Genomic DNA, 22,138 nt, shown 5'->3' with positions numbered 1-22,138 from the left:
CTTGGTAAAATTTTGTTTGACTTTCGTTTTTTACCTTCAAACATTTAGAACTGCTGGTGTCATTTACTCGTACAATGCAATAGACTTTTGTTTTACGCAAGGATTACGTTAAACGAAAATGCCGCGCAAATTATAACTTAATAGTAGTGTTAAAATGGGGGTTAGGTTCCATAAATAAAATTTAAAAAAAAACATCAATCTAGTGATAGATAATTATTTTAAAAGTTTAATGTGCACTTATTTCGATACACTTGCACAATGTGCATCTTTTCGCAGTCATTAATTATTTTTCTCTGTATTTCTGTATGGGGCATTAACGCACTCATGATCACTTCCATGTGACGGGATATTACTTCTCTAAGAAATCAGAAAGATCATTTGCCATTGTCAAGGTACGGCTCAAAATTTTTAATGTGAAAGCTTTTACTTGTGCGTCATCAATATCGGTATCCTCGCTGGTTTCGTTCTCCTTTGTCATTTCTAAAAGCTCTGCTTCCAGTAAGTACTGAATTGTGTGAATCTAATAACTTTCCTTCTAAAAAAAGCTGTGGAACCAATCGCAAAAAAAAAAAAAAATGTTTCTATGGGTCCAAGCTCGCTTATTAGCACGCCAAAATCTGCATGTTATCTGAAATCCCAGGAGTTTGGATTCGGCAAGGGGGGGGGGGGATTTGTGCTTGCAATGCCGCATCCACGTTAACTCAAAAATCATCCGCGTTAAAGTGTCAAATCTTAAACCACGTATAATCAAATCCACGTAAATTAAACCCGTGTAAAATCAAGGTCTAGTGTAATATATATCTCTCGCTCTCTCTTTATTTTAAAATTTCTTCTCCTTAAAATAATTTAAGGTAAATATTTTTCTTTATTTGATGTAGTTTTCGTGGTTACATTTGGAATTTAAAAAATAAATAAATACATTAATATCTATGCAAAGGAGGGACAACTCTTCGGCCATCCAGTTTTAAAACATGATTCAAATCCTAGTGCAGTAGTTTATGTACGTATGAGTGCCCTGTAGTCCCAGAAGATAAATTCTTGCTGCCCTAAAGAGAAGTATTTGTTTGTCAGAGAGCCTTGATAAGAACAATTAAAAAACAACACAAAAACAGTTAAAAAATTTTTTAATTAAATTTAATTAAAAAAAACAATTAAAAAAGTGTGTGTCTTATCAGTGGCGAATTTGAAAAAGCAATAAATGAACGCGAGACAAAAAGTATCCTCATTATGGCTGCAATCTGGTTGGATAAACTCGGAAAAATAATTGCATTTGGTTTTTATAGCAATGAACGTATTGTTGAAACCCTTTATAAGCAGTGCGATAAATAATTTGAACTCCAATTTTAGATGATCGTACATAGATTGTTCTTTCGTTAAAATACAACGTGGTTTCAAATCGTGTTTTTTTCCCCGAATATTTATTTTATAATTAATAAAAAAAGAAAAGTTACATTTCTGATATCGTAAATGACGTATTTATTGTTGGGTTTGCTCATACTTAGATTTAAAAAAAGTCTGACAATAATACTCAAGGTAGTTTAGGTGTTGTACGCAAAAGTATCAGAAAACTTTTGAACATTCAGAGATGCTTTTTTTTTTTTCTCAATTTAATAGTAAAGCAACTGATGGATTAATTTTTTTAAAAATAGGTAGGTATACAAAGTTGAATTAACTATGATGCTGATTAAAAATAAGTGATAAAAAGGAATATTGTCATTGAAAACCTTAAAGTTCGGGGCTGTCTATAACTGATGTCACGCTTTCAGGGAAAGGGAGGTTTGCAGAACTGTGAATGTGTGACAGGGGGGAGGGAGGGAAACGAGAAGTTTGACATCACGCATTTTTTAGAAGAATATGGTTATGAAAAATAACTTGACATGTGACAAAAGGGGGAGCGGGTAAGGTGAAGTGTGACACTATATGTGACAAGAGAGGAGGGTGTCGAAATGCTGAATAAAAGTGTAACATCGTATATGGGCAGCCCCTTAATGCTCTTACTTGACTTTTGTATGAAGAAGTTGCCCTTTAACAAAATTTTATAGAACTATGAAGGATACCTAGATTATTCCTGAAAATTCGTCACCATTCAATTCAGTTCGAGGTCAATAGCCATGGATTACGAAATGTTTCTTTTTTTTTTTTTTTTTTTTTTTTGTAATGACTGAATTATCTTGCAGTTCAAATAAAGGCTGCTTTGACTATAAATACGAAATTCTTCCTGGTTAGATTCCGTTTTTCCCCCAATAAAATTTTTTGTAATTTTTACTTTAAAATTGAAAATGTATGCACATTAGTGTGGTTCTTATTTATATGGGAAAATTTTTTTTCGGAATTCAACAAGTGACGCCTCCTAGTTTTGTGACACTATAATAAAAAGTAATCGGTGCAAAATTTGAACTCAATCGGTCAATAATAACACCTGCCCCTAGGACGTTGAACTTTAACACTTTTGATAATTTTCTCACAAATCTTCGAGTTTTTACTTCAGACTCCGTACATCGTTTTTCCTATGTTTGCAAAATATTTTTACAGCTAGGTAGCATTAAAATTAATCTTTTTAATTACTTCATATCATCTAAAGAGCTTACATTGAATAAGAATGAAATATTGCTTTAGAAACTTTACCTTAATCGTACGCTCTTCTCAATGTATCTCAATCGTGTGCATTTTTTTCCGATAGTCTTGGAGTGTCTGTAAAATACTAAATTGCTTTTGTTACTCATATTTGGTAAATTGATTGTGATTTGGTAAATTCTTCGATTAATTGTGCTCCTCTTTCAGTTGTATCATTCACAACTTTCAGCACTTTAACGATATCTCTTCCCTTTAAATAGCTTCCTTCATTTTGCCATGAATCAGGATCAAATAGGAAAACATCTTTTGGTGTTTGTAACTTATCAAACAGTTTTATTGACTTGTAATTGATTCTATAAAGAGGAAGATTTTTACTAAAAAAGTATTCCAAAGCATCTACTGTTATTTAAATTATTTATACAGTCATCAGAAGCGTTTTCCTATTCAGCAAGCATTTTTTTGAAGTAGTCTTTTCCTATCTCCAAAGTTAATTCCTTCATCCAATACGGACAAAGCTACTAGTTCATCCCCTAAGTACCATAAGTGATTTATGAATTTTTCAATCACTGCTCCTGCTGCATGTTTGTCATCATTTTGCACGCTGCAGGTTTTTTTAGACTCTAGACTTTATATTAATTTAAAAGGCCTAGAATGGGTTGCTGCGAAAAACTATATCTTTGTACAACATTTAACTGCAAAACAGCATTTACGGGCAATTTCTTCATGTAAGGTCAATTTAAATTGTTTCCTAAATATATAAATATTCAAACAATAAATTCCTTTTGCCACCCATCTGGCTCACAGATAAGCTCCATGTTGCCGAAAACATATCCCTGTAGGAGGGAGGACTTCACCAAGAAATATTATTACACGTTATGAGAATTCTCTGTGATATTTCTTAATTCCGCTTTCTATGAACAATAATATGTCATCAAATTCTTCTTTTAGAATTTAAGTGGTATGTGTAATTTTTGAATTTTGAAGCGCTTAAATAATGGAATATCGAGTCTAGAACTAAGAAAGGCAAGAACTTCTTTAAAGACACTCTGCAGTACGATTTCAAGTGCATGATGATAGCAATACAAATACAATATATCACCGTTCAGGTTTTGCTCTAAAAATTACATGCACAATTTATACTACCGGTATTGTAAGCCGCTGTATAAAATACTACAGCTTGAACAGTTTGCAATAAAGAGCAATCATCTAAGATATCATATACAACTGAAGAAATATCTCAGAAATTCTGAGTAGCTGTTCAACATTGGAACCTAAAGCTATCATGGTAAGCTTATCGGCGTTTTTTTCCAGTTACATCTGGATGCAGCTTTGTATCCCAGGGAATAACTAAAAAATCTAAATTTAAATTCATGTAATCTGATTTTACCTCTCGTAGATTTTCTCTTGATCTCTTAAGGGATGTACGATTGATCATAAGGTTTTTTGGATTTAAATTTACTGCATCTACATAGGCTGTTAATAAATGAGCAGCATCTTTGTCCCAAATAAGGCATTTGTCTGAAATTGATGAAATGCGAGCAGATCTTAGTAGTTATCAACCTTTTTTGCGTTGTGGTAGACCAGATATAGAAAAAAGGTTCAAGAGGTTAGGATAGATACCCATTTCGGTTTCTAAATCTTGTGAATTGCAAGAGGAATTTGATGATAATAAAGGACTATGTACTGATATAGAAGACAGTTTAAAGTATAGATTTTTACATTATTCCGGTCTGGAATTTTTTTTAAATTTATATTTTAGATATGGAAAATAGAGTTTATTTTTATGGTAAGGTAATCGAGGATTTTTCAAAATTTAAATTATAAGAATGCATAAACATTTAAGTATATAACTAAAGAACAGCGAATTAAAATATAATTGTCATTACTTATATTTATAGCATGGAAACCTAGTGACCCTATTTGCCACACCTATTACATACACAGAAAATTTTCTAAATCAACACCCCCAAAGCTTGGAGGAGGCAATTTGTTGTTGTCAAAAATCATTCATTAATGGCCTAGGTCATTCATTAATCTCCTTTAGAATCCCTTGTGTCCATCTTGGTGGAAAGAAATGTTCCTCTGCCGCTTGGTTTGAAACGAGCGCGAATAGCGGTATGCCTGCCCCAAATCCATTGGTGTACATGTACCCTATGTAATATGTAAAATTTTACAGAATGAAAGTGAGAGAACTGTTGGTCTAGAAGTAGCAACATCTATAGAGGTTCAAAATTACTTTAAATATGAAACCTAGGAATATTTTTACATAAAAATGAGAAAATCCGCAATTTTTTCTTAAAAATTCAAAAAAGGGGGCCCTAGGGGCACGTGTTAATATTCATGGATTGACTTAAAATTTTGCATGGATCATTTATTTGTATAATGGAACAAATTGAGGGGGCGTCGTGTAAAATATCTACAACTTCAAAAATAAGGACCACCCTAATGCACATATTGTATTGAGATCATTTTCTTATGAACTAAATTTGAGGATTTAAACCATAAGAATATGTTTCTTTGGGGACACGAACTTCATATTCGCCCAGCTTTGTTGCAGGTTTATTCAGATCATCCTTATATATTATTTCTGTAGCCTGTTTTTGGTTTCTACGCCAGATTTTCCTCAATTCTTGATCGATTTCTTTGATTTACGCCTTATTTTAAAGCTTATGGTGCTGGCTACTGACGAAAAATAGACCCACGGTCTAAAAATTGTTTTTTTCAGTCGAAAAACCTGTTTTTAAAGAACCAGAATGAGGTTTTCGGTTAAACTTATAACTTTAATTTGCGCTATGTTCGACAGAGCTGAATAGCTTGATCGGCAGAGCGTTCTCTTCGTAACCAGGAGAATGCGTGTTCGGGCCGGCGTCCGGACAATCTGCATCAAAAAAATTAGAAAAATATCGCACAGTACATGTACAATGAATAACAAATATGAGGGAATACAAGAGGTAGAAACGCTCGTAGCTGAAATGAAAACTTGATGCAACGCGGAGCTAAATTGACACTCAATTGTAAGTTTTTTTTCTTTAAGCTTTGGCTCCAGGAAGAAAATTACAGCATAATGTAAGCGAAAATATAAGTTTTAAGATTTCAGACTACATTGGAATTGTTTTTTGTTCAGTAAAATATAATAAATCGTATGTTGAAATATAGACTCTTCTAATGAGTTTTTGACTCTTTGTACAAATAAAAAAAATACTACCTCAATTTAAAGGGTAATATATATATTTTTCTTCTTTTTGCAAAAAAACAAATAGCGTATCACATTTCTACGGCATTTGAAAAGCTACGCTTGAAAAAGAACTTAGTTCAAATTATTTTGTATTTTAACCGTGCTGTTAAATGATGAACACGTGCTGCCATCTAAGTCATAACGGTTCAAACAGCCTGCGATAACAAATTGTAAAAATTTTCAAAAATAAAAACACTTCTCGGCAGGAAAAAAAAAATTTAAAATTACCTGTGGTTTTTTTTTTTTTTTTTTTTTTTTTTTTTTTGCGGTAGAGCGTTCGGCTATAAACTGTCTGAACTTCGGGCCAGTTCGGGCTGTCCGACATAATAGCAAATTTACATTAATATTACGCATTACATGTACTCATAACATACAACAGATATCACACGTAATAAAATAAATGCAGTGGGAATGCTATTTGGTGTTTCGACTCCTTTATGCAGGCTGCAGCTATCATTCAGATAAGTTGACTGCTAATCGAAGGGTGTTCTTCCCTTTTTTTTTAAAGCTTTGACTCCGTCCAGACCACTGAGCATAATGTAAGCATAAAAAAAAGTATTAGATATACCTCAAGGGAATCCTTTTTGTTCAGAAAAACATTTTCATTGTATGCTGAAATGTAGATTTTTCTAATAGCAGTGATCGAACTTTTGTATAAATGAAGAAATACTACGCCAAATTAAATTTACGAGTTTCAACCAGTAAATCTTTAATTATTTATTCGAATACGATATAAAACATTAAAATTATTATCAACTTCATTAGTAAGAAATCATTTTCTTATCCTCTGCTTTCGGCTGAAAAAAAAAAAAAAAACATTTTTTGCCTACGTTCCAAAAATTACACTTAAAAAACGGACTCAGTTCAACTGGTTTTGGTTTTGAATTTTAAGTGTTCGATTAAAAGAAAAAAAAGTACGGGCTTTTAAGCCGTACAGGTTAAAGAAGCTTGCTATGGGAAATTGTTAAATATTCAAAAATAAAAAAGCTTATTTTTTCAACCGAATTTATTACTTCTCTAGAATGTTTGTTTCAATCGCTACGTGAGATCTTCCTCATTCTTTAATAAAATTCCATGTTTTACGAATAATTTTAAATCGTATCGTGCTGGCTAATGACAAAACATAGACGCATGATCTTATTATATTTTTTCGGCGAAAAACATTTTTACTGTGTTTTATTACGCATTCCTTCAATGAATAGCTTTCGAAAAGGAAGGCACAGTTGCTAGGTTTGTTGGAGCGTCGTACTGTTAATCAGAATGGCGTCAGTTCGAATCCGTGACACTAAATATCTCCTTAATGTTTCTTTTTTTTCCGTCAGATGCTCACATGGGCGGACTGTATTTGCCACAAACTGTTTTTTCACATGCAAAATTACTGATTTTTCACGTGTCACTCAGCCACACTTTTAATGATATTTATATTTGCATTAAAAATACGTACAACCAAAAGGGGAGCGATGATCAAATTATCACAACGTTGTATTTAACGAGGTTTTGTTACTGATGTCTTCAATTACATGCCTTCTCTTGTGCGCTTACTTTTTTCCCTTTTTTTTCGGTTTTTCTTCATAATATTCTTTCTTTGAAATTTTTAAAGAGCGAAATGCCTTATGAAACGATTCGAAGTACAGTGCGGAGTTCCGCACGGGTCGACTAGTTTTAGTTATTTATGTTGTCTTTTTTTTTTTTTTTTTTTTTTTTTTTGTCTTTAACTTTTACTTTTTTTTTTTTTTTTTGTGCTTCTCGAGTTTGTATTTTATTTAAATTTATAACTGCCTGGTATTGTGGAAACAATCATTGTGTCTACAAATTTCGCCTATGAAAACTAATAAGTTATCCTTTTTTTACGGTGAATATTAAAAACGTGTAGGGCAGACCAGGGCATGTTTACGCATGGGGAACGTTTGCGCAGTGTCTTTTTTTCAAAACGAACTATAACTGGAGAACGAACACTCATAACGTATTTATGATGCTCCCTAGCAAATATCCTCACAAGTTTTTGAAAATCAGTCGAGCTTCGGTCAAGCACGCAGAAAGAATAAACTGTTTTCTTTCTACTCAGTCGAGTAAATTTTGAGTTGAACGTTTTGAAGCTTATTGTGAATAAATAATACTTAGTTAAGAAATAACAAATATGAAAAATAGCTCCTTTTTTAAGAATTGTATGAACTGAAATGTTATTAAATTTTTTTGCACGTTAAAAATAAATCCAAACGTGGTGACGGGGCAAGTTTACGCGTTGACGTCTGATCACCTTTATATACGCACGTTCTTACTGTGTCTTACTTCTAAACGTGCCCTGACGCTTTTTTCGCTCCGAACTGTCTCAAAACTTTTTGTATTTTCAGGCAGTTTAATTTTGAAAATCACCATTTAGTTTTTAATTGAGTTACAAAGTCGTATCTTATAGCTTACAATCATGTAGTGCTGTCTTCATGCCCGTTCAGCTTTTACTTTATACACTATTCAGTCTGTAATAAATTTGCTTTATTTTAACGATGGTAAGACGTGTTCAAAAAACTAACAGAACCACGTTAGGTGTCAAAACAAATATGCGTTTCGAATTGGACTCAAAAATAATTTTTTATAACTGTTAAGAACACAAACTGAGCAACAACTGAATATACCAATTTTGATTCCACTAACTGCTTCATAAAACCGCAATGTGTAAAATTTTCAAAGTTAAAACATAAAATTTAGAAAATTCATTGAAAAAAATCCTCGTAAACGTACCCTGGTCTTACTTAACAAGCTCGTAATAAAGATCTTTTAAGTTTTTTTTTTTTTTTTTTTTTTTTTTGAACTTTTAACATGATGTAAAATGAATTGCATATTTAATAGCTCTAGTGAATGTGGAAAAAAAATATATCAAACAACCAAATGATTTTAATAATTCAAAACATGTTATTTTTATTACAATACAAATTTTATATTTACAATGAAGAAAGGTACAGCATGAAAGTAGATTCTTGACATATATACAGTATTTCTAAGACTTTCAATGAGCACTAAAACCATGTTTTTTTTTCTTTTCAAAGTATGTTGCATACTTTAAAAAACACCAGGGAGAGTTCTCGGAATGCAATATTTAACACATGGAAATACAGTTCTATACTCCTTCACATGTACTCCTACATTTTCCAGTTATACTCCCAACATTTTCCAGTTTTGTATACTTTTCTTAAAAAAGGTCTAACAAAAAAAAATCGTTTTTGTTTCGAAATCACGCAATTTCAAATTACTCTTAATTAATTTCCCCCAGAGAACTTTGAACACTAAAACCTTTTCAGTTTAAATTTTGCGAAAAAACATGCAACAATTTAATTGCATTGTCATTTAATGCAACAGTTGAGTTTATGACAAATCCTGATTTTTTTCCCTGTCAGTTCCATTCTGTTATCTAACCATATTTTGAGTATTACTGAAACACTTTTAACTTTTATACCACAGCCAAACTGTGGTACACTCTCAAAACATTAAGTTCAATGTTTTACTAAGAAAATGGTGAAATCTGGCACGCTTTAGCATCAACCGTCTTTTAGGTGATAAGTTTCTCCAGTGCAATGATGCTTTTACAAACTAGTTGTTTGGCAAAAGTAAAAGTACATTGGTGAGACTCCACTAAGATAGTTGAAGCTAAATTTTGCTAGCTTCAACTAAATTCTTTGTGAAACATTGAACTTTTCTTTAAAAATAAGGGTAAGCGCAAAAGACAGACTTTTGATATCCCAATATATTTCTCTCTTTTGCTTTTACTTTTCTCTTTATTTTTCACTGAAAATACTGTCCCAACGACTCAAAAAACCTTTTTTTTTTTTGTTACAATGCATAGTGAATAAACTGTGTTCATCCCCTTAATTTAAAACAGTTTAAAAATGAACTTACTAAAATTCAGAGATTTTTATGGAATTTCAGAACTTGATATTTTAAGATAAAAAAGCAATATTTAACATTTGGATATTTAAAAAAAATGCAACATTTTAATCACTGGAAGTGCTTTTTTTCCTTCAAAAAAGTCAATCAATAATAAATAATGTTAAAAAATGAATGCTTATCAAGGCTTTGGGCTAAAATATGATGAAAATGAAATTTGAAAACAAAAGCCAAAAAAAAAAGTCAAGAAAGTGCTGCAAATACAATTTCAACGCTATAATGGAGCCCCTTCATCAGGGGTATTGTTTACTCACGACTTGCTTGTTGTGAAGAGTACTTAGAGCACTAATAACGGAGCTTCACCGTTTAATTGAAATAGCTAGTTGCATTATTTTTTGACTGTCTGTGCGTTATTCACGTTGATTTTTTTTAAATCTAAATTAATAACTGCCGTTTATTCAAATTAATACCGCTAAACAAACTTGAAAAAGGAAGAGTTTCAGCTTGTTTGCTTCAGAGTTTAGATTCTTTTTCATAATCTGATTTGCAGCTATTATAGTATTTAAGTTCTGAATGAAGGAACTGCCACTAGTACAGTTGCACCTTCTGCAAAACAAACGTTACAAGGAACAACTTGACAATGAAAATTGCATACACCTATTTTGGAATTATCATGAAATCCTCCATCACCGCTAATAAATGTAATTGAATAATAAACATAGATTTTTTTCCGCAACTACCTTACAGTTCCGAAACATAATTAGCATTTTTTTAACCAAAAATGTATCACGTGTACGGCTGGATTTATTCATTTCTACATTAGTGGCAAAAGTAACCATTTATAATTGCTTTTCAATGTTCATTTCCATCACTTATGATTCTATAACAAGGGAAAAAGAAAATGGTTTGCAAAAATGAACAGCGAATGTGACAGCAACATTATGGGTACAATACGTTGTTCAACAATCGAACATTAAGGTAAATCTACCAATAAAGGGCCATTTAAGTTCATTTAGTCAATTATAATACAAATTTTCAAGAATTCTGCCATAAGATTATTCATTTATCATTTTTTGAACCCTTCATACATTAATATTACTACTTAAAGTTACTAAAAGTACATATACCTTTTTTTTAAAAAGTAAAGTAAATAGATTGCAGTGGTATGGTGGTCAGGATTATTTCATACTAGCAAACATTTTATGTCAGAGCGTAAGTTGGTAATATGCATTTAATAACATAATCATGAATTGGTTTCCATTTTTTGAGACAATAGATGACGTTCAAAACATGATTGATATAAGAGTATTTTTTTATCAATCCTGCAATTTTGAAATTTTAAAGTTAGGCTATTCGCAAACAACATTTGGATCTTAAAAATCATTATTGCTCAAATGATTTTTGTAAAACATTGTTAAACTAGTAATTTTTTTGAGAACTAGCTTTCAGAGCGTAAACACTTTGTAATTTTCAGTCGCTCTGAACTGCCCAATTTCAGTTTTCATTTTTTTTTTTTACAATGTAATTTTTAGTCTTGTTTAACAATAAGTACATCATCCAAACACATTCAGTGTTTCAGCGTTTTTTTTAAATGCTTTCGTATTCAACGTCCGGCAAAATTCATCCTTTAAATAGACAAAAAAGTATTGGATTCATGTAGGAATACAGAAGTTAACTATTGCAAGCCACAAAGTCACATGATAGCTTATTTTCTATCAGAAACGATGACAATAATACAATTAGACTTGATGTACAAGGAACAAGAAACACTCAATGCACGTAGAACTCATACCTTACATGAAGACCCCCGTCAATAACATGAGTCTCGAGATCATATATCATACAAATGAGTCTTGTATGAAAATGTAATGCATAACACGATGGGAATTGGAATAATTTAAAAAGTTCTTTCTCAACAATGTTTGAAGTTCAAGTTATCACTTTTTTTTTTTTGAACGAATTAGTTCATAAGTTGAAAGTTGACTTAAATGCGTGCTCACAACCTTTGGTAAAAGCATTCCAGCATTTGACAGAAGTTATCGGTAGGGTCCAGTTCAATCTACTCGTGGTTGAGAAGTGTGTTAGTGACTTCAGATATCGATAGCAAAGGGTTACCGATGTGCCTCTGAGAGACAGGTCGCCCAACTTCGCTCTTCACCAGTGCTAGCTGCAAGAAAAAAAATAATTAACATTTTTTATATAATGAAATGCGTTATAAATAAACTTGAAATGAAAAGCTAAAAGGAAGAGCATATTTAATAGAGAATCTTGTGAAATCTTCCCACATGCTATAACTCTGATAATAGTTAGAATAGTTTAACTGTTAGTTCATCTCTTGAAATATCAGCATGTCTATCGGCCATATTTACCTACCAAGTTGAACCTTAGTCAGACACTCTACCTACTAAACCCTCATACTATAACTTTGCGGATAGTTCATCTCTTGAAATATCAGTAAAACTATCAGCAATATTAACCTACCAAGTTGAACCTTAGGTCAGACACTTTATATACTAGACCCACATACTATATGTTTGCAGATAGTTTGGTACATTTCAACTGTTAGTTCATCTCTTGGAATACCAGCAAGACTATCGGCCATATTAACCATAACCTACCGAGTTGAACCTTAGTCAGACACTAGAATCACCACACTGGAAAAAATATTTCTAGCTCTTTTGGTAGATGTTGCAGCAAGATTCTAAAAGTGCTACGTCTACTGGACAAGCTAGAAGTAATTTTACACATCTCATTTTGGCAATAATGCAGCGCTGTGCCATTCCCCTCCCAGCTCTCCCCTACATTCATACCAGTAAGCCATTTAAAGGTTGGCCCATTTAGCAACAAAATATTTCTTTTTTTAAATCTAATTTCAATTATGTAACTCATAATGCTTAATCCTCGTGCATTTACAAGTGTTTTATTTTCTTCCGTATCAGAGCTACAGTTAACAGAAATACCAAACTGTGAAGATTTAGACACATGCGTTTTACAAAACTAGTTAGTGAAAAATGTTTTCAGTACACTGAGCTTTAGATTGTGTGTTTTCAACGACAATGCTCTCCAAGTTTTTAAAACCAATTAAGTAAAAGATTTTGACTGATGTACTACTTTTGCTTTTTCCATCCGACTTTTTTTTTTTTTTTTTACACAATCTTACTTAACTAAGGAATAAAATTTTTGTCTTTTTAAAGAAAAATAATGACATCAACGTTATTGAAGCACAAAAATACAAATTATTACATTATGAGTTTAGGGGTTTTAGATGCAGAAAGGTTCTAGTGATGAGTCGCTTTCAATGCCTTTCTCTAAAAGCTTCTTTGATTTGCGTCCTTTAATAGCGTTGACTTTATTTCATACGCAGTAAGCTGATTTAAATATATTTTTATAGTGGATTCACTGATGCTCTTCGTTCGGAACACAGAATTTTGCACACACAAGAATAAAAAAAAAAAGTAGAGCACGAAAACCCTGGTCCTCGATAATCTCGCCGAATCCAGAAAACTCGGCCACATTCTGGAAGAAAAAAAACCCGCTCTAAAAAACCTGTTGCTGCTAGCGCATTCCCAATAACCTGACATCTTCACTATCTCGGCCACTTTTCGGTCCACATTAAGCCAAACTTCTTGGAGTCTACTGTAAATAACTCGTACAAACATCTAGAACTTAAATCAATACTATACACTAAAACTGCACTAAACATTTTAAGTATTTAAAAAATATATACATGGATTCATTAATCAGGAAATTAGACAAAGAGGTTTTCTAATACATGGTCAGATACAGCAGGACAATGGAGAGATACAAGTAAACATACATCACGCCACAACCATGCAACTCATGCAGGAATTGACAGGTAAGAATTGGTTATTAGTAACATTAAGGATTGGGGAGGAGATCAGAGGAATATTGTTAAGGAATATTAGTACGGATTATGAAAAAAGGGTTGAGGAGGTTGTATTGGTTTAAATAACTTACTGACATGTGGTCTCCATGTAGCCAGGCTGCCTGCATGCCATTCCTGCAATAAGGTACATGGTTTTAGCGAGTCCTGTATTTCTGCTTAGGGAAAACATATCAAAGTCGAACTGAACGTTTGCATATTTAGACTCGATTAGGAAATCTCACGTTTGCCTATTTAGACTTGATTAGGGAACTCTCATGTTTGCCTCTTTAGACTCGATTAAGAATTCTCATGTTTTCCTATTTAGACTCGATTAGGAATACTCATGTTTGCCTACTATCAGGTCCCAGTTTATCCGTATTATTTTTTCAGACAATGAATACTACACCCAAAATTGTTTTTGTGCGGTGGATAGAGACCGCATAAAAAAATCGTTCGGAACCTTCACGAGTAGCTATAAAAATAGTTTTCACAACACAGTTAAAAAATATTTTTTATGTGGTGGATAGGGGCCGCATAAAAAAGTCTCACGTAGAAAATAACGCCAAAAACTTACGAAATAACTAGGAATTGTTTCTTTAAATGACAACAAAATAAACCAAGCGATGATAATTTTGCCGAATAGTCAGACAAAATTTTCCGAATAAGAAAATTTTCGGGAGGTCACAGTGACCTCCCATCAGGGAGCCCCTGTCATCACTTGCAGATACTTCCTCGCATTCGTTTCAATAATTTCGTCAATTGAGTCCCAATCTGATTGAAATTTTCATGTATCGCACAAAAAAAATTCGCACAAAAAAAAAAAAAAAAACACGCATACACAAAGACTGCCCAAAAACAGTTTGAGTGTATTCTAGTATCGCACTGATAACTTGAACTCCGATGCGTAAAGGATGAAAATGCAGTGGCCCCTTGATACATCGCGCCTCGTTGAACCGCTCGTTCGGATGTATGGCGCTTTTCTTTTGTCTCCCGAAAACTATATATTTTTTTAAAATGTTACTTTGCATTTGACCCCCCATGACAGAAAAATAAATGTTTCTCTCAAAAACAAGTTTTTTTTTTAAATTTTTATTCTTTTTTGAATCAAAAAACAAAGCTTTTGTTTTTATCTACTTTATTTTTAAAAAAGTTTACAAAATCGTCCTAATATGATAATAAACTGATATTTTTGTTGGTGTGAATGTCATTAATTTGAAAATCGTTTCTTTATATGACCTCGGTTTATATCGCATTTTCGGATATGTTGCACTTTCTTGTTGTCTCCCAAAAAACGCTATATAACAAAGGGTTACTATACCACCTTTTGTTTATAATAGGGATGAGGATATACCCAGTGTGCTTCGCAATAAGTTAAGCAATAGTTATTTCACTTGTTTCAATTAAAGAATTCCTCCACTTCCTTCCGGGAAGAAAATTCTTCCGAGGCGAAACATCCTATTATTAGAGCCATACTATAGTCCGTTGCTTTCAATAATCATATACTAAGGAATCTGGTAGCAGAAATAGTAATCAATAGTGTTCTTCATCCTTAGATGTTAATTCGTCTCAATGCAGATGATTTTCTTTTTCTATTAAAATTTACAAAATTTCCTGAAATTTAAATCAAAATTAATTTCTAAACTGTTGAAGATTTTTAGTTAATAGTGTCCACTAGCGCAGCCAGAAATACTTTCTGGAGGGGTTTTTGATCAAAAATACCTTCTGGAGGGGGGTTTTTGATGAATAATACCTTCTGGAGGGGATTTTTTGATTTAAAAAAAAACCCTTCGGGGGGGGGGGTTGATTTTAAAAAACCCTTCAGGGGTTTTTTTTTTTTTTTTGGATAAAAACAGCCCTTTCATATGCATAAACAACTTGTTAGAATTGGCATTTATGCTAAAACCAATGGCTCTAGGGGGTGTTTTCACCGTCGCCCCCCCCCCCCCCCCCGCTGCGCCATTGAAAGTGTCTATTGTTGCCAATACATTAAATCCGTCTGCTGATCTAGAGATGAAAGGTTTTTCTTCTTTTAATAAATACTATAACTATCATTAGCAAATGCCAGATTTTGAATTTTAAATCAAAGAAATATGTTTAATATTAGGTATTATATGGATTTCCAAGTTTAATATATTTACTTTATTTATTTGTTTTTTTTTTTTTTTTTTTTGTTATATTTTATTTATTTTGATACTTATTTATTAATTTAATTATTTATTTATATCTTATTTATTTTATTTTATTTATTTATTTATTTATTTATTTGAATTGTTCTTTACTTGAAAAATATGTGTGAATTCAAGTAAAGATAAAAATGTGTTTTGCTGTGTTAATGTGCTAGTTTTACTTAAGTACACCAAACACGATTTTTTCAAATATACAAACGCATGTATGTTCGTATGCTATTTCCTCAATAACGGTCCGAAGATAAGGCTCAAGTCAGAAATAAAAAAATTCTACATATTTCAAAAAAACATTTAGTTTGGTCCAGTTTTTATATGACTGTAACGGAGATTTTTAAGAAAAGGCATTAAACATGCTTTCACAAATTTGGTTGTGAAAACATTCATGCACATTGAAGTTTTTGATACCCAACAAATGAACGGATGTTTCAGCTGAAGATGGAAATGCTTTGGAGATTCTAATTTAGTCATAAGTAGAGTCATAACCTTTTTTTAGCACATAGTCACTCCTAATATATATTTAGAACTCTCCCTCTTCCTTTTTGTTTCTGATAAATCGAAGTTTTCGCAAATAAGGTTTGCAGCTTTGAAGCACTAGTTTTTATTATTTTTTGAACCTTTCTTTTTTTTCCTCTCATTTTGAACATTAGTATAGGTGGATGCTTCCAAATGGTATAGTCTGGGGGGAGGACGGTCATGAGTTTCAAAGTAAATTTTTAGAATTTTTAATTACACTAAGTATCATAATTTTACACTAATAAATCGGAGCACTTAAAGATAGAACATAATACAAGAGAAATCACAAATGTGTGTATATATATATATATATATATATATATATATATAATACACATGCATGATCATAAATAACACACGTTAAAGTCAGAGGGTATGAAACAGCGGTTGCAAAATTGAACAAAAAAGCCCCGGGAGTGTTGCGAGTTGTTATTACCCTACCGAGAGCGTCCCAGACATTCTCTACAGGATTGGAGTAAAGAGACTTCTTGGCCAATCCATGCCGTGAATATCCTCCCTTTCCAGAAATTCGTCAACCAGAAAAGTTCTATATGGCCTTGTGTTAACATCCATTAAAATTAACTCAGGTATAGCAGCGTCCCTCAAGAGGTGAGCATAGGACTCCAAGACCACATCCCTATACCTCGCAACTGTCCCAGATCCTCTCTCAAGACATGTTGGGGTGGGCGGCCATTCAACATGATGCCTGCCCAGAACGTCAAACCACCACCACCACCATAATAGTCGACTTCGCGGATATTAGAGGGCAGGTAGCGGATTCCTGCTTCTGTCCACATGGACGTAGGACATGAATAGTCGGTTAAACTGAAACGGGATCTGCTACCTGCCCTCCAATATCCGCGAAATTGACCATTATGTAGGAGGAGACTTGACGGTCTGGACAGGCATCATGTTGGATGTCTGCACACCCCTCCATGTCCTTGAAAGAGGCTCTGTGACAGTTGCGAGATATAGGGATCGAAATCTTGGAGCCCTATGCTCACCTCTTGAGGGGGCGCTGTTAGCCGTGAGTTAATTTTAATGGATGTTAACACAAGGCCACATAAAGCTCTTCTGGTCGATGATTTTCCTGAAGGGGAGGATATTCACTGGATGTGTTGGATAAGTATACCTCTAGACTCCAATCCTATAGAGCATGTCTGGGACTCTCTTGGGAGCACAATAGCAACTCGCAACTCACCCCTCCAGGGACCCTCCATAGCCTGAGTACATCGTTGTTGAACGAATGGAAACAATTGCCCCAGGATCCCATAAATTGCTTCATTTCAAGTATGGAGTCACACTGTGAGGCCGATATGAGGTAGTGAGAAGCAAAGGGATGCAAGTGGTAAAATTAAAAATTTTAAGATAACTAGTACAAATGGTAGGTTAATCCCTCCTCTGTCTTGGGGCAAGAGATATTACTGGTAACCCTGGTAGGCGCTGCTGTACAGCATGATTTAGAAAAAAAAGTTCAGTGAAAGCCTAATCTTTATACGCGTTTTTACTCAAAACTTGAAAATGTCCACTTGCAACCCTTTTCTTCTCACTGCCTCATATGTCTGTTGGTGGGGACCAAACCCCATATTAACCCAATTTTTTGTTCAATTTTGCAACCGCTGTTTCATGCCCTCCGACTCTAACCAGTGTTATTTATGATCCTGCTTGTGTATTTTCAATTTTGGATGGTTATTTGTTTTGTATTGCTTTAGTGTTTGTGCATACCAAATTTCATTAAAATCGGTCCAGTAATTTTGGAGATAATTGACCAAATCCGAAAATTCTCTTAATTTCTTGCACCAGTGTATATATATGTCTATATGTATATTTTACTCCGATATTATTCTGACTAAAAACTATTTTTGTACTCCCGCCTCATCTGTGTGCAGTTTTTTAGTATTTAATTCTTCCTAATCGGTGGTTCTCTCAATAACATTTGTTCATAGAATCATAGATCTCTTGTTTCGTTATGTTATTACTACTTTGTGACTATTATGCATTGTTCCTCTCTTGGTTATTAAAGCTCTATCTCGCAAGTATTCATTTTCCAGCTCCTCTTAAGTCAAACTAGGGAATCGTCTTGTTTCTATAACTCTGTTTCGGGAGATGATTTCATCTCTTACCACTACCTATATTCATTACGTGAGTATATAATTTACTCCTACTTAATTTTATCTTACTTTAGGAAAGAAACCTAAACAAACATGAATAGTTCAAGTATAATGCTAAAATAAAATTGTTGGACAACATAGATATCTGCTTGTATTTTATAAGGATAATAGAACAATAAAAAAATAATATGTATATTTACCTCGTGTGCGATATCTGGATGATAAGTGGTTGTACCATAACTTACTGATGGGGCCACTTTCCCACTGGCTGGACTTGTGCTGTTATGGGGGTGATGATGACTTTGGCGTAGTGGCGTTACCACTCCATTTGCAAGTAGTCCCGGTAGGAGCTCCTAGTAAATCTGTAGGTTTCCCGCTTGGGTCTAAATGGCCGCTATATTTGCAGAGTTTGGTATCAAATATGGACCCCGTCATGTGATGTCCTGCAGATTGCCTCGTGAGTGAATTTCCCCACATGAGAACACTTTGCCTAGTGTCATTTGTAAATGCTGATACATAGTCTGGAGTGTTTTTGTTGTCTTTGGACGAAACGAGATGGGGTGAATCCCTGAGATGTGGCTGCAGTGGGGATGTTTTTGGTTTAATAACATTGATACAGTCAGAAGATACAGTTGGTATTGAAAAACTTAAATTGTGACAGCCCAAATCCCCTAATTTAGGTTCTCTATCTAAACTGGATAGCAAAGGCTGTATTCCTGCACTAGTTGCACTCATGAGGCAACCTCGCAAAGAAGCGCTAGATTCTGTGTTTGGTACAGCGTAAGGTTCACAACATGATGGTTTACTACTTGACACTCCTCCTACTTGCTGAACCAGTCTCTGTTGGCTGTGTGCATCGCCATTGAATTTCGGTGTGCCATCCAACTGGCATGGATAGTATTTCTCTTCTTTGGTTAGTTGCGTTCCGTCTTGATACGTTGGGAAGCACGACCTTGCTGTTGCAGAGGCCATGTCCAAAAAGCCATTGCTGGGGTACTGGGTATGATGACTGTAATCTGGGTAATAACCACCCAGATGTCTGTAATGAAGAAAGTTTTCTGCCGACAAAAATCTTGAATTATCTATTGCTGCTGTGAATATGTTTTGTGGCATTGCAGTTGCTGCTGCTACGTAAGGCGAGAGTCCATTCATATTGTCAGCTGGGGTATACGTATACATATTGTTATAGGTAGCTTCTTCCAAGTATGGATCAGTCCCTGGAACTTTTCGCTTCCTACAAGATGCTGATAATAGGTCACGTATTTGAGATTTATACCGCCGATTCCTTTGACAACGCATAATGAAGTCGCTGTCTGCGAGCATTCCACTTCTATCATTCATAGAGGCCAGGCCACTGTCTAAATAAGTTACTTTAAAATCCATTGTGCGTTTTCCGAGCAGGTCTCTTCCTTCTTCTTCCCTATATATACATTAAATGTTTATGTAAGAAATAAATAAAATCTAGATTTAAAAAATTACTTAAAAACCTACTAAAGTTATATCAACTACATACTAGTGCGCATTTAAAGAAAGGATAATTTTGATAAATTTTCTGAAGCTTTTATATACTGTTAAGAATTGTATATAAAGTTTAAAAGCGTAATATATAAGTACATTTCAAATTACAAACAAGAAAATATTATCGATACAAATGTACATCAGCGATTTCCCAAAGGTGTTGGAACACCGTAACTTCCTTTAATATATTTTTACAAACTTGATAAATAAGACATCATTATATATATATATATATATATATATATATATATATATATATATATATATATATATATATATATATATATATATATATATATATATATATATATATATATTGCCGTTATAGGTGAAAGCCCATATGTTCAATCGGTTAGAGCGCCAAAAGCGTGAAGGTCGTGGTTTCGAATCCCAAAGAGCCGTTAAATTTCGTTTTAATGATCTGTTTTCAAATTTTCATGAATATTAGGTATGATTATTCTAGGTTTTACGAAGAATTGAAGATCAGGAAGCCATTCAATTAAGGTCTACAGGTACTTGAAGGTACTGTAGCATTAGCTATAGTGTCAGGTGTAGATAGTTACCAAGAAAACAAAATAAAATTGAGTCGGGATTGACACTGAAATTTCACTAGACGATGCACTAATATAGTTTTACATATAATGCTTCTATTTCAAACTAATCTCGGTTTTGAAAAATAAATAAAATCAATCACACGTACTGAAAACTTAGGTATTATAAACGAAGAGAAAAAGATTTATTTATTTAATTAGGTTCTCAAAATAAATAACATGTATGCATATTTTTGTATAAAATCCAGAAAAAGAAACATATTATGTGGTAATAATAAAATATTTTTCATGTTTAAATACCTAAAAAATTAATATAAAATCGGTTAAATATTAATTATTCAAGAAATCTACTTACATTAGAGGTCTATGCGTACATAGAATGAAATCAGGTTTGCTGTTTTTGTAAACAAGTCTTGCACTGGTTTGAAGCCACTGAAATTTACCATCTTTGCCTACAAGCCTATAAGCTATTAGTCCAGAAGCACCGGTTTTGAGCACTAAAATCAAATAACGTAAAGAGTTTGAGTATCTGAAATAACAGAATTTCAAATCAAAATGTTTTAACATATAAAGAAAATTTTTTCTCTGGATACATATATATTCAGGGTCCAAGAAATTCTGGGAACCAGGTGGTGATGGAAAAAATACCTCAAGTGGCGAAAAAATACTTAGACGACTATTTCATTCTAAACAAGATTTTTTTTCAAAAGTCATTGTACAAAGAATTTTCTTTAAAAATCTGAGGAATATTTTTTCTGGCGCCTAAAATTTTTACCTGGCTCCTAAGATTTTACAACTTTTGTCGATATCTGTACATACTACATAGTTAACCGAAAATTTCAACTCAAACATTCCAAATTGATATTGCATTTTTATGCGAAATAATTCTTCGGAAAAATTTGTATTCAAACTTTGATTTTTTTTATTGCACTCAGGTAATAAATCTTTTTAAAACTAGGACTGCATTTAGAGCTCTAAAGAAGCGCCCATACATTTTTTTTTTTTTTTTATGTTGGTAATTTGAAATGAATCCTATAATTGCAAAATGTCTACTACTGTCATTCTAATTCCAGTAGACCATGTAATTGAAAGGTATTACTTATTAAGAGGGAAAATCATCTATCAATAATTTTTAAACGTTTTTACTTAAGCAATTTGTTATTCCTGATTAAGTTGACTTTTCTGTCACCTGTATGTTGAACATGCTGCTTGTTAGAATCCACGATCAATTCCGAAATAATTGACTTAAGTGAAGAAACTGACTTAGCTTATTGATTGTTTCTTTAAAAATAATGCTTACTAATATCGTCCTATCATGTTCTGACTGCCCTTTTTCTTTTAGTTTTTTTTAATGAGTTCTCTAACACTATAAGTTCAAAATACCCGATAAAGTTATTGGCGCATAAAAAGGGTGACGGCCACCTGTCCTCGACAAAACGGAATAACAAGCATACTCCCGATAATCGGCAGTCGTTTCAACCGTTGTTCGAATCATCCGCGGCTCTTTTCACTATTTTTTTAACGGTCATTAATTTTTTTTAACTGATGATTGTGCTATTGTTTGTTTTTAGCTTTTGCATATAGAGGGGAGGGGGGATATTTTTTGCATTCAATGTTAGTAAATGGAATGTAGCGATGTTTTCAGCTATAATTTAAACGTACATGTGAGTGTTATTCATATCGTTTTG

General features: G+C 33.2%; 1 protein-coding gene across 1 annotated transcript in view; it reads right to left on the bottom strand.

Annotated features, from left to right (window-relative positions):
* Positions 1–11,731: 11,731 nt before the first annotated feature.
* LOC129231378 (aryl hydrocarbon receptor protein 1-like) overlaps positions 11,732–22,138 on the bottom strand; it is a 198,980-nt gene continuing 188,573 nt past the window's right edge. The window contains exons 9-11 of the mRNA XM_054865675.1: positions 20,806–20,947; positions 18,582–19,801; positions 11,732–11,852 (exon numbers count right to left, since the gene is read on the bottom strand). Of these exons, the coding sequence (XP_054721650.1) occupies positions 18,664–19,801; positions 20,806–20,947 (1,280 nt within the window). The 3' untranslated portion in view covers positions 11,732–11,852; positions 18,582–18,663. The remainder of the gene's footprint in view (positions 11,853–18,581; positions 19,802–20,805; positions 20,948–22,138) is intronic.

Source organism: Uloborus diversus, chromosome 10, assembly GCF_026930045.1.
Source record: "Uloborus diversus isolate 005 chromosome 10, Udiv.v.3.1, whole genome shotgun sequence".
NCBI lineage: Eukaryota > Metazoa > Arthropoda > Arachnida > Araneae > Uloboridae > Uloborus > Uloborus diversus.
Note: the sequence above shows the minus strand (reverse complement) of the source record. Positions and strands in the feature narration are given on the sequence as shown.